General features: G+C 35.9%; 1 protein-coding gene across 1 annotated transcript; it reads left to right on the plus strand.

Annotated features, from left to right (window-relative positions):
- The first annotated feature begins 84 nt into the window (after positions 1–84).
- NTS (neurotensin) lies at positions 85–12,240 on the plus strand. The gene is made up of 4 exons (XM_009646299.2): positions 85–142; positions 3,553–3,614; positions 9,805–10,029; positions 12,094–12,240. Exons 1-4 carry the CDS (start codon positions 85–87, stop codon positions 12,238–12,240), a joined length of 492 nt encoding a protein of 163 aa, XP_009644594.2.
- The last annotated feature ends 2,152 nt before the right edge of the window (positions 12,241–14,392 follow it).

Here is a 14,392-nt window from a genome sequence, read left to right on the forward strand (position 1 = left end):
CGGGCGCGCCCCCACAGCGCGGGACGGGCGCCCCCAAGTCTCCGAGCCGCTCCCGGAGCTTTGAGAGGGACCGAAGGAGGGGAGATGAAGTCGCCTCGGGCCCCCGGGGCTGCACCCCATGGGCGCCAAGGAGCTGGCCCTGGTAACGGGCTCTGGCCAGCACCAATTTTTTCCATCACTCCCGTAACTTTCTCCCTTCATATAAACCATTCCTCCTCACCCCATCCGTACCATGGCAGTCGGTGTAGACTAGTCATTGGGAATCTACATCGGTGTAGACCATCTCCTTGATTATGCTGCCTCATTTGTGATTTATTGAAGACTTTGTATTTCGAACTATCATAGAAATTATAATTTCTGCAAGTCATATGAATAGCTGCCATAATCCAAATCGACCTGAATATGTATGCACTTTAGTTGCTTTTTAGTGACAGAAAAGAAGTTTTAGAATTCTGGGGAAAAAATTGCTAGCAACTGATCTGAAATTATGACAAAAATGCTGAATCAGATGCAGATCACACAATAGGAAGGTTAATGTAAGTGCATTTCTACTCCAAGAGCAATTGCATTAGAAACCTAAAAAAAGAGGACCACGTATTAAAACACATTGCCTGCTCCTTTGGAAAATGACAGAGCTAAGTGTGTTTCATTTATGCCCTAAGTTTATGACCAAAGATCGGTATGGTGGCAATTAAACAGGTGTACACACACAGACATGAAGCAGAATAGGCTTCAAAATCCAATCTTAACTAACTTGCAAATTCCTTTAATTTTTAACTTCACAAAATTTAAAGAGTAAATTTACAAGTAGCTTCATTTTCCAGCTTCAGTATTCAGGAGGACTCCGAATTCCTAATTCTCACTCTAGATGAAAGTTTCCAATTTGTATTCCCCTGCAGAAGAAAAATGTAATATCTGCATTTTATCACATTTTAAACATAATCATTCTGTATATTATAGAGAACTGGTGATCTTAGTGACAAGGCTTAATATTATTTTCTCTCTGTATATCCGAAGACTTTTAAACAAATACTTGACTAGTATTTTCAGTGAGGCAGTTTCAAATTCAACTGTTTGTAGAGCCTGAATTAAAACCCACTAAAGTAAAAAATTTCAGTAGAAATTAAAACTGGCTCATAAAAAAATCCCAGAAACAAAATTATATGTGTAACTGATATGATGGTTTATTTGCTTGCAAATTTGAAATTATATTTTTATGAGAAATGCCATGGATAAGCTTTTGTGGAGGGGCCAAATCAGTTTTAACTAATATGGACAGTTATGTCATAAAGAAAATTATAATTCATTTTAATTTTCTTTTAAAAATATTTGCCCGCAGGGGAAAGTGTGTACGTGTAGAATGTAACTATTCGTGTAGAATGTGAATATATTAATAGAACCTATATTTCTTGTCAATAAGAAGTGAATCCAGAGGATATCAAACTGTGTCAGTTTCCCTCTAATTTGAAAAATAATCTGTAACCAGACTTTTTATACATTGCTCTTTGAGAGTCTGCTCGTTTTACACTTTTACTCCTCTTTTGTCTCTTTCACTTCTGAATTACCTCGATGTGCTCTCTTCTCCTCCTCCAAGTCTGTCTTTATTCTTCAACCAAGGAATCTTGACCAGCCTCCTAAATAATGTCCTCCAGACTTCTTTTCTCAATCAAAATGTTTCTTAATACCTACCTATCTTCCACATCTGCAGCTATCTTCCAACCTCGATGGTGTGGAAGCTATCTTCCATCTTCTATAGAATATAAAAACCAGGTGCCTACCAGACACAAGTCCTTTCATTGTCCTCAGCTGGTATGACCCAGGACACCACAAATCGTGATGCTGTCATGCATGTGCCCCTCACCCATTCACAGGAGCTGCTGCTGTCATTAGTAGAAATTCAGCTGAGGTGATCTCGTGCTGCCAGCAGAACTTTGGCTAATGGTAAAGCGGTTAAGAGATTAGGTAACACTGACAACCAATAGTACTGAAAGGGCTGAAAGGCATTAGATTTGAGATCAGTTGCTAGTGACTTGCTGTAATACTGAGCTATAAACCAGTCTTACATAATATTTTTAATAACAACTTCAAAGCAAAAAGTAAGAAAGAATGAATGAGTGTAGCATGCTGGTAATGCAAAAGTGAAGAGGAACATCACTACAGAGGAAGATCGGCATAACACACAGAAGCTTTTGATGACCTGAATAATAGAAATGAGCAGCAGTGCAACAGTACAAAATGCAACAGCTTAGGAAATAACAAAGTTCCTATTAACGGAAGCTCCTTTTAACACAGCTGTTGGCAATGTCTGAGGAGATAAAAGACTTGGTCATATTATCTGACCCTATTTTTTTATGAGATACTAAAGGTTTGCAGCCATAAAAGACAAACAAAATCAAAAAATGCATAAGGGAGATGCTTCCTGTAGCTTATGGTAAGCATTAAGGTAGTTAAGTACTGAGGCTTCTGATCCAAGCTGTGCTTATGCTGTGCTGTCTTGAGATCACATCAGGCAGAGAGGAGGGCCACTGATGAATTGGGGAATACAAGGCTATTACAAGAAAGGAGACTAGATGACTTTCTAAGAGCTCTGGGCATAGCCTTCCAGTGAAGTATTTATGGGATGCCAACAGCAGTGATCATTTTAATGGAAGTGAGATATGACTTATATGAATATGGAATAGATTTTGGTTTAGTTTGGTTTTAAGCAGAAGTAAGCGTATTGTTTGGCTTTGGACTGCTGGTATTCCAGGAAAGCTAAAAGCCATGTGGAAATCTATTTCACCTGAAGACTTAGCTGGTTTCTGTATACATCTCATCTTTGAGCTGTGATTGCTGCTATGTTTTCAAGGCATCAGATCTTCCTTGTGATTCTATACAGCACAAATCAGAGAAGTTCATGGCTGTTTTCTCTTTCTACAGCAATTTTTACCTATTCACCAAATCACAGGTCTTGCAAGTGTGCTGAGCTATCAAGGTCAATTAAATTAGTAAAGAAAATACTAAAACTTTCAGTCAGAATAGCTCAATTCCCTCATATCAGTAAAAACATTCTTAATTAAACCAAGAATAATCAAGATTAAGTCTTGTCAAGTAATTATAACTGCCATTCACCTAAACACTTAGCTGCTACTTAAATAAATATTCTTTGAAAATAAATATCGAAAATCTTCTTCCAAAGTAAGCAGAGGTGACAATAGTGATTACGAAAATCATACTGATTTTGAATGAAGAATATTGCAGTGGTTTTGTTTACTGAAAGGGTTGCAGATTAGTGGGCCTGTCTACTAGTGAACTGAGATTATTGAATCCTTTTATTCACTTCAATAAGCTTGATCATACTTTGAAAACGTAATGAATATCCATTTTAACATAATGTTGCTGTTACCTGAAGACTCCTCACAGTCCCTCTAGGTCACTTTGCTGTGTTTTTATCTAAGTTGTTTTTTTATTTGTTTTTCAAAATTCATTGACATATCTAAATTCTGTATGCTGAATTGAAATGTCCATGATTTATGATGACATAATAAACATATGTTTCTGTTTTATTCCCAGATTCAGAAGAGGAAATGAAAGCGTTAGAAGCAGATTTATTGACCAATATGTACACATCAAAGGTAATTATTTTTCCTCTTTTAGCTGACGGGTAGGGAGCAAATGGATTCTCATTACAAACCCAGAAGTCTTTGCACAAAGTAATAAACTATGGTCTGGACCAAAAAGTTCCATGCTAGGCATTACTTTGGTGCAAGATTTTCTCCAGTTCAAAGGACATTTAAAGGTGTTGATGTGACACACTAAAAGTGTTCTTCATTCGTAACACTGGTACTTTCATTAAACTGTCAAAACTGTGTTACGTGCAGAGATGTAAATTTATATGATGAAATGTGTTTCCAATAGGAGTATGCCTGATGAAAGCTAAATTAACCTTCAGTCAAAACCGTAAATGCTATTTTTGTGCAGAACTTTTCCTATATGTGTATAAAATTAAGGCAGTCATAAAGCAAAAACTGTTAATACATATGCTGATTTTGGTTTAGGAATTTAATCATAGTGTTAATACAGGAACATGGGGACATGACTGTAAAAATATTAATCTGGTAAATGACATTTCCTTGACAAGTTGTCAGACTGTGAGCCATGTACATGTTACTTAATACAAATTGATGAAAATTCAGTTCCAATCTCATATTAACAAGGTGAAGCAGCAAGTGTTGCACATATGTACTGAACAGGCTGCTAGACAAATACTTTCTCAACACTGTTATTTTCCATGCATGATCTAAGAAATATATATGTCTAATCTTTCTTCAGCAGCATACTAAAGAACAAACCCCGAAACAAGTGCCACGGTCTTAAGGTTAAAAGTTTTAATAATTTGTTCTAATGAAGTTCAAGTGGTGCTTAAATTCAATGGAAAATAAAATCAGAAATGCAAAATTTACCCCAAACAAGAATTTTATAAGCCAACAACTAGTTGAAGGTTAAGGACAAAACCTGTCTGGAAGACTTCTGTATTTACTGTATTTACTTATATGTGAGCTTTTTCACAGGATCCTTTGAATAAACTAGAATAAGAAATGAGGCCAGAAAATGCATTGTTCTGATATGGTCTGGCGGTTCTTTGGTTGCCCTGTTCTTTACTGGCATGGTAATTAACCCTAGGTGCTAAATAAACCCATATGCCACTCACTTCTCTAAGACACAGAAAGATTTAATAGAAATTCTTTTCCTGAGACAAATTTAAATGTAGGAGGATGACAAAAATAGTTCTTTCTCTGTGTGGCAAAGCATAGTATGCCCTGGGAGGAAACCCTGCAGCTATTGGTATTTCTGCTACTGACTTTAGTGGAACCTAATTTCCACTTCCATTTTTTCCTCCCTCTCAGCACAGAGCACAACTCAGCTAACTAAAAATGCACAAATATAGTGCATCAGTTGATAACGTAATGATGTTTGCCACCTACTTTAGTATGTTGTTTTACATCATGTAGCTTTCTATTCGATTTCCTTATGGTATATACCATAAGTCAAGTGACACCTGAAGTTGACAGAAGCAGTAGATGCATGGTGGAGACGTTGCTTTAATTCTACATTATACCACCGTAAATCACCATCTAAAATTCATTAGTTCAATATATGTTGTCTCTTGACATCAAAGTAAGACATGGTGGAACCACTAAAAAGGCTGCATAAACACTTCTACAAGATGCATACCACTATTCCACTCATTACTGAAATGATAAATTCTTTTTTATTTTTTTCTGTTGTCCCCTGCTAGCTTTTAACCCTCATTAGAACAAAAGTACGGTTCTGGTGTGAGAGACAAATTTGAGGATGGTATGTGTAATAACTGTCTTGTATTGCTCCTGAGATCTGGTTTCAGTTGAGGGCAATTACTGTCAAATTGCATTAACTGTCTTTGACACTGACTTGGTAATAAGCAGCAAGGGAAATCCAGACAATTTAAATAGCATTAAGATGGGTAACAGAAGAAAAAAAAATTATGAAAGCTCAGATCTGAAAATGCAGCAAAGTGGATTATTACTTGTGGTTCTAGTATTTGACAGAAAAAATCTTCTTAAGTAGTCACTTGTGAAGTATAGCATCAAGACTACAACTAGGGTTTAAGCACACCTTTTGCAACATTCAGTAGTCTATCCAATATTTTGGAAAGAGTCACCATATGCTTTTGACTTCACAGACTGCTGTCCAGTGTCTACCGGTCCCTTTCAAACTGCTCTTTAAAGTAATCTATATGCTGACTCACTCTCCATCTGTAAAGAAGTGTGTCCATGCTTATTGCAGCCTGTCTTCAACATTTAAGACAGTCTATCACCTTTCTCTGCTGTTACATCTCAATGAAGATACAGGGATTAAACAAGTCCCTAAAATGCTTTATCTATCTTTCCTCTGAGTTACAATCCAAAGAGCCATTTGGAAGGTCTGGTAAGACAACACAACCTGAAGTGTCACAAATATGTGGATAGTTATCTGCTGTCTCTCTCTTGTATCAAATAGATAGGTCTATTCCCAGCTTCCTAAATGTTTGCCTGAAACCACCACTGGCATGAAGAATGTCCTGAACTCAAACAAGATTGAGATGATGTTAAAGAAAAAAAAAAAGAAAAAAAAGAACTCTTTGCTTGAAGAATACATCGTCACTGGAATATACTCCACCTTTGGGATCTCCACTCACATTAATTTTCTGAAGTCTTGGATGCTCTGAGATTCTTATTTTTCTAGCATGCCTATTTCTGACTGCATGTGCTCAGACAGTTTAACTTCCTTGTCTGCGGCAGATGAAGTTACAGCCGCCTAGGAGTTACTGACTTTCTGACTCAGTCATCACATAAAGATTCATTACGTTTACAGGCATTAGTATACACCATGGAAGAACTTCCCCTGTAACAGAACTCAGTATCATATCTGCTTACATGCAGTATTTTTATTATTCCTATGGTTACATTCTGAACAAAATTCCACTACTATTCTGAAAAGGAACTATAAACATCCTACATTATCTTGAGTTTTACTTGGTTATGAATTTGTTTTTCATCTGCTTTCACTAAAGACAAGAATATAAAAAGAAGAGAATTTAACTTTCTTTTTCTAAAAAAAAAAAAAGAAGCATTTGTGAGGTATGCATTATAACATAGGAAGCATCTTAAACAAACTATATGGGGTATCGTTCAACCAGAAATGGAAAGAAGATGATATTATGTAAGTTTTAACTCAGGATTCTCTTTAATCTTTCATAGGACAAGCCAGTTGTCAAAGAAGGAAATATGCTCATTTCAGTTTCTTAGATTATTTAAATTTCTCTTTCAAGGTATATGAGGTGTGGGAAACCATATGGCTGAGTCTTATCTCAGAAGCATGTTCAACAATGGAAATAAATGCATACATCATATTCACTTCAGCATTAATAACTTTTAAATTCTGATTCATACTGCAGTCTCTCTTGTTCCTTCAGATCACTCCCAGATATTTTTCAAGGTAATCTTAAAAAAAATAGTTCCATCTTGGCAGATATGAGTTGCTTGATCTCTTGTGTAGGTGTTTCCCAAAACATGTCTTGAGCAACTATAGCTGTTATTGTTTAGACCTGTGTGGAAAATTTATCACACATTGGAAATGTACCTGAACATTTGGGTTATGGTCAACTTAACTGTATTTTCATATATTCCTTTAGGATAACTGCCTCAGAGTTTTCCCATACCCTATAAAACAATGCTGTCTTATTGTAATGCTTGCTGTAATAGTGAAGTAGATTAGAAAAGTAACGAGACTGCTCTGTTCAGTGACTGGACATGACCTGGAGAGCTCCATGTTCAGTTAAAAAAAGTATTTCACGCTTGACTGAAGTTCTTAATGCTTTGTAGTCTCATTCTGTGAGCTGGAAGCAGTGTAAGTCAGAAGCAGGTGTACCCAAGTAAAAATACTTTGAGGTGATATATGCGTGGTATTAATGGGAATTAGACTCCCTTAACAAATGAAGTATGCTTGCAGAGAGCACTGCCAAATTTTTTCCCCTAACCTCATAAGTAGCAGCTAAGACCAATTTAACCTAATGAAGTTTGCTATTTAAGTACTTTACTAATATACAGAGGAAAGTTACTTTAAACATAGACATGCATGAGGCTAACATAAAGTAGTAACTTTAGATCAAAAAGGTTCTATAAATTATGCAAGAAGGCATAACGAATTTCCCTATCCTTTCTTCTCTCTTCTGTTTCCATCCACTGGAATATTTATGTTTGTTTTTTTTTTTAACTCAGGACTCTCCACTTGCTCACATAGCACTGCCCCTAGATTTTATTCTTCACTGCAATTTAGCTGTTGTAGTGCTGGCTCATATTTCAGCGCACTGGGAAAGCCTCCTCATTTGTCATGGAAAGCTCCATATTTTTATATTTCACAGATATTTTAGAACAGACCAAAGAAGATTTTGAAATTGCAGTGGACACTTGCTCTTTTTGCTAGTTTAACTTTTGTTAATTAAATTAGACATGCTGCAAAGAGGTTAATTTTTGTTTTGAACCTGTCACAGCTTTTCAAATAATTCAACAAGACTAATTAGGGCACCTAGATGGGACAACAGATGAGCTCAAAGTAAACAATGCAGAACCAATTTCAGGCTTCTGAATAAGAATTGAGATTTGTTTTCTTCTTAACCTGAAAGCAAAATACTCTTTTTTTTTTTTTCTTCTGAGCCCTGACAGGAATCTGAGAACACGTAGTGGATTTATTAAAGGGCTAAATTATTCCTGTTTTGAAAGGCATGCATATATCAGATGTATATTGGAGTAATGATTATGGCTAAATGGGAATTTTTTTTGTAAGTAATGCTAATACTGATGCCAGCTTTTCTTGTTTCTTCCTCACTCCTCTCCATTTTCTTTCTTTTCCCTCAAAAAATATTAGTGTGGTGAATATGCCTATATCTTGCATACAATGCCCCTTTGTTGGGAAAGGTACTTAAAAGAAGAAACAGATTATATGGTTACCTAATGTTCAGCTAAGTAAACTCTGCATCCACACTCTTAATTAATGCTATCAGTATGTAAAAGGCAATGCCTGTGTTAATGTAATACTTATATTTAACTTCATACATCCAGGAAAAGAACATTTCAGTTCACAGGTAAAATGTAATCCTAATGTGCACAGCAAGGAAACCCTTACCAGTAATAAACAGGAATTTGCTATTTGGCTTTTGATTGGAGATTGCTATGTCACCAGTTCTAGCTTAAGGGAACTGATTTCTATACTCACCACTAAAAGGAATACAATTTGAAAGAAACAGTTAATAGCAGGAGAATCAAGAAAGCAGCAAAGACATCAAAAGCAGAAAATGAGGTAGGAAATAGGTTTTTCACTTACTTTTTTCTATTGCTAATCAAAACTAAAGAAGACTACTGCCACTTCTTGGAAAGAACAGTACCAGTAGAAAAGTAGAAATTATTTTCTCAACATTTTAAAAAAGGGTTTAAAAGTTAAATAGCTCCCAAAAGCAAGCAAAACAAGCCAAATTTGAGACAAACCATGGTGAAATTTTTCTATTTCTGTCTTTCTGTAACATCTCTGAACAGGTCTATTGTGAACCACCTAAACACAGTTGGTCTGAGTTTTTCAGTCCAGTTACCAAATAAGGAATACATTATTTACACAGCTCTGTTTCATCTTTGGTCCATCTTTATCTAAGCCTGTAGACCTTCGATTCATGTCTCCAGGCTCATGACTCTCCAGCATCCAAAACTCCTGGGGCTTACAGATTCCATAAGTTCAGACCCAGCCTCATCAGACAGCTTGCCCTGAAGCAGGGACTCCATTCCTTTTCTCAGGGAATTTTGAAATGACTGGTATTTGTTCTGAACTGGGGAGGAGCGTCTAGTTAACCACAGGCATCCACCTTGGATTCCAGTACTGGGAATTTATCCAGTGGGTTTGACTCATTGTCCTGATTTACACCTGCAAATTTATATTATATTAATTTCCATCTGTGTTTTTGTTTGCACCTGTGCAGAATGACTATGAAATGCTACCATTCTGGTTTGGTAGCAGTTTAGTTTTTCATCATGTGTATCTACCTGGGGGGTAAGGCTGTGGGGAAGCAGACTTAGTGTGTTTAATAAATGAGTTGTCCTAATTTCAGCACTCTCTAATTATTGTCTAAAAGTTGAGCAGTTGAGAAGCACTTCAAACTCACAAACTTGTTCCTACCAAAATGTTGGAATGTCACACGTTATTACTAAAAAACAAAACAAAAATTGCAACACGTTAAATAGTGGGTATTTGTATTTCCAGATTACCAGAGCAAAACTTCCTTACTGGAAAATGACCCTGCTAAATGTCTGCAATCTTGTCAACGATGTAAACAACCAAGTGGGGGAAACAGTAGAGGTAGATGAAGAGGATCTTGTTTCAGGAAGACAGTTTCCTGCTGCTCTGGATGGCTTCAGCTTGGAAGCAATGCTGACAGTATATCAACTCCAAAAAGTTTGCCACAGCAGAGCCTTTCAGCACTGGGAGGTAAAACAAACTGTCACAAATGCATGTTTCAACTGCTGTTAAAATCTCAGGCTCCGTTGTTTTAAAATCCATATCCATGTGACCCCTGTCACATTGTCTGAGCTTTCCTTTCCTTTTTATATTCTCTAATACCTCTAATATGCCTTTTATTGAAAGAGTTGTGAATTAATGTAGTTTCTGACAAGCTGAGTGTCTGTTTTTTATAATGACCCATGGATAAATGAAAACTATTCTTAACTACATACTTTCTCCACGTTTTGTAGACATTCCAAGGAACCAAACAAGCACGTGAAAGTGAGCTCTATGCCAGAACACAAAATTAATATCTGCTTAACAGACATAAAGTTACTGCAGATTTATTGAGGCATAACTAAATACAGGCAGAGTTTCTGGAAACCCTTTTAAGGCCCTAAGGCAAACTAGATTCAAAATGCATGGACACATGCCCATGTGTACATACAATTTTACCAGGTACTCTGGGCTTCTTATCACTGCTAGGAAACTGGTAGCAAAAGAACTCTTGCTTTTCACTTCTCCGCACCTAAAGAGGGCCCTGAAAGTTGACATTGCGATTTTATGAGGATTGCTGCTGTTAAATAGTGATTGCTTATAGTCCATTTGTGATATTTATCTTAGCGCAATGATCACACAGAGGCACACTGGGTACAATCCACTTGTGTTATTCTATAGTACACTGAAAGCTGCTTTGTGTAGTGAAAAAGATATCTCAGTGTCACTACCCACTTTCCAGTAAACCCCGTTTCTTCAGCTATTTCAGGTTCATGGACAGTCTGGCTGAATCTTGATGCTCTTTTCTTTGCTAAATCACAGCTCTGTATTTGCAGGCTTATTCTCAATCCTTCATATTAGCTAGGATGGTCCATACAAAAGACTGCAACATCTTTGAGAACTAGAGTTTTCTAAGGACTTTTTTCCACCAGTACATTTATTGCTGAAAAGGAGCTATCATAGAACTGACTATATGCAATGGCCCATATGACTTAATCACAGTTCCTTACCTTGCAGTTGCATCACCTCTTGTGGTGGTTGGGAATCATCACTCCTAACAGTAGTGCATGTGAAATTAAAAAAAAAAGAATCTTCTTTCAACTTAGGAACACGCTTATGCAGTTTAGAGGTTTATAAGACAATAAAAGAAGGGATAGAGCCAGAGGGAGGAGGGTTGAAGAAGGCTTGAAATAAACAACTTATGTAATGAAAGAAGTTCTTGTGAACCTATTCATCCAGGATTGACTCCAAAGTCTGTTGAAACCATGAAAGTCTTTCCGTTCATTTAGATAGAATTTAGATGAGCACTCATTTATTAAGTAATTAAGTGAGTAACAGAGTTTGATTGTTTAGGGAAATACTGAGGTGAGTATAAAAATATTTTCAGTTTAATGCCTTTCAGCCAGACAGTAGGACTGTACTTGAGCATGGAAGAACATGGTGAGAGAATGGATGAAAACTTAACAGATAAAGCAAGAATGAATCTGAAAAAAACACTTTAAAAATCGCAAGTAAAACTCAAAACACAGTTATATAAGAATTTTTGATTGACAAAAATTTGGCTTTCTTGTGTTTTATTTCTTGTTTATTACACATTTTGATTTTTTAGCTGTAGAAAGTTGTAGATAAAAATATTGCTCAAAAGTTGAAACCAGCATGCAGTGGGTGTTTCAGGAGGTGTTTAGCCTAAATAAGTGATTACAGAGTGACAACCATTATGAAGTTTTCAGTCAATTTGAGTTTTAGTCCAAGGAGGACATACCAGCTTTTATCTCTAGTAAAAACCAATGATATAATTTGTTTCAGTGGAATTTAAATATCTCCTCCACAGGATTCAGCTCATCTTTAGCCTGATCTTAGTTTTGTGTCTTGAGTTTTGGGCTTTTTTTTTTCTTCTTTTTTTTTTTTTTAAAAAAAAAAAACCCTCACAACTATTATGGTAAAGATTTTTCTCTGTGGCAGATGTTAAAATAAAGTTTTATAAAACTTTCTAGGAATTGATAATCTTCACTACCAAAAAAAGTTGATAACATTGTGTCTTCATGCATCCTACAGTTACTTCAGCAAGATGCTTTTGATCTAGAGAACTCAAGCCAAGACAAGGAAATAATGAAAAGAAAAAATCCCTATATTCTGAAACGACAGCTACACATGAACAAAGCTAGAAGACCATACATACTCAAGAGAAGTTCATATTACTGATACAGCAGAAGAAAACAATGTATATTTAGTTTATAGGTAACTGTGCATTATGGTTATCTTATTTAAATCTAAAATCATACTTGTGTGAAAATATACTATGGAAAATCATCAAGATGATAACATAACTGTGTCTTTTTTGCAATTGCTGTTTCTTGATTGTGATTTTTTCCTACTTGAGATTAATTGGACCAGTACATTTGCAAATAAATCTAGTTTCTAAGCATGATGTATTGTACAAAACTGAGATTTCAACATATTTTCAACAATATTGTAGTCTTTTCCTATTTTATAAAGCACACTGACATACACCAAGTAAATCGATATTGTCCGTAAACCCTACTGAGAATCTTACAATTTCTAAATACAACATCTCAAGCATACATGTGCTTACAAGTTTTTGTATAATACACTAGTCAGAACTGCCACGATATTTTGTATATTGGCCAGTTTAATTTATTAGGGATTAGATCTAAGGAAGGAGGGAAATATAATCTTCGAACGATTAAATGGCAACTTCAAAATTCATCTTAAATAGCCTGCTTGTAAATGAATTTTAAGTTCTTGACTCCTAACTTGCCACTGAAGAGTCATAATTTAAGCAAGCAATACAGAAATGAGACTTTAACAAAGCGAGAACAAACCCAGATGTGCTTCAGTCTTCTCTATCACTGACTAAATAAGGAAATAAGTTTATTAAATCAGTAAAATAATTTACAGTGTCTACCTAATCTATGAATACTCAGGAAAAAAAAAAGACAAAAAATAAAAGCTGATTTATGCTCCCATGCTCTCACTGTTAGAGTCAAATCTGGTTATATGAGAAACTTGGGAGAAATATTTGAAAGAGGAATTAAAATTACAACATCTTAAACTTACAATTAAAAGGCATTTCCTTTCTCTCCCTCTACAAATCTGTAGTAACAACAGACAGTTTTAGGAGTTAAAGACAGTCTTGGAAGCTGACAGAGAGGGAAGCTCCTAGCATGGAAGAAAGAGTTTTCAAGACATGAGGAATCAAGTGCCTCCTGAAACTTACACATTTTCCAGCTCTGTGTCTCTGATACATACATGAGACTTGGACTCTCAGTGATCCTGGGTTCCAGGCTGGAGGAAAACAGTCTGCAAGAACTGGGAGTCACAAGAATAGTCAAAATAGAGGGATAGTCAAAGACCCATGAGACCTGGATGCTCAGACCAGGAGGCAAAAAAATGGGAGAGACATTGCTTTTGAAAACCTACTGGTTTTCTGTTTGAGATATTTCCTCAAAGCAGCGCTGTTCCAACAAATTGCCAGAAAAAAAATACTCAGAGAATTTCCAAATCCTATCACAGGTCAGATTTTCTGCCTATTACTATTAAACCTATACAAGTATATGCATAGAAAAAACATACCCATACCAATGGTTATACCAACTCTGTTACATGGGGAGGGACGGGTTTTGTAGAGTAAAATACATTTTCATTATATTAAAGGTACTTATACTTCCTTTTTTCACTGCAAATGTTATTCATCAGTTTATTTATTCAATAGCCACTAAATGCATGCACTCATAAGATATAACTGAGCATACACTAATTATTGTAGTAATTGCTATGACTTGAATACAGCAAAGCACTTAAGTACATTTGGTCTCAATGTTTTAAATGCTTAATGAGCTTAAGGGCTTTGCTTAAATGAGGTTCTAGTAGAATCATACCCTTTATTTTTTAAAGAAACTGTCATAGAAATAGACTGGAGACGTAGTATGCTCTCAGGTGGCTAAGAAACATCCCTCTTTCCAACAAAACTACAAGCTCTGTAATCCTCTTATGGACACTTTAAATTCTAAATTACCTGTTGGCCTGAAATAACAAAGCAGAACAGAGTTTGTTCCAAAATTCACCGTTAGCAATATATGAGGAAAAAAAGAAAAGAAAAGAAACTTCAGATCACTATTTCATGGGGAACACAGAAGAATAAGAAAAAAAGAAATGGGTTGCTATGGTATTTTTCTCTCATGTTCAGTTTAAGAGTATAAGAGTTAAAGAAAGAAGTAGGGTAAGGTAATGTGGTTGCCATCTGATAAAGAATGTTAAATTTTTTGAAAACAAAAGCACCCTTCCATGTTTCATTTTGGAGGTGATTTAGATATTCTGGGTGATGGCAGATGAT

This window comes from Egretta garzetta, unplaced genomic scaffold (genome assembly GCF_000687185.1).
Source record: "Egretta garzetta isolate BGI_Z169 unplaced genomic scaffold, ASM68718v1 scaffold68, whole genome shotgun sequence".
NCBI lineage: Eukaryota > Metazoa > Chordata > Aves > Pelecaniformes > Ardeidae > Egretta > Egretta garzetta.

Bases quoted from the DNA above. Each gene is read 5' to 3' on its own strand.
- NTS (XM_009646299.2), top strand. From the start codon at position 85: ATGAAGTCGCCTCGGGCCCCCGGGGCTGCACCCCATGGGCGCCAAGGA. The intron at 143-3,552 runs GTAACGGGCTCT...TTTTATTCCCAG, and splicing joins GCGCCAAGGAGCTGGCCCTG to ATTCAGAAGAGGAAATGAAA. The intron at 10,030-12,093 runs GTAAAACAAACT...TGCATCCTACAG, and splicing joins GAGCCTTTCAGCACTGGGAG to TTACTTCAGCAAGATGCTTT.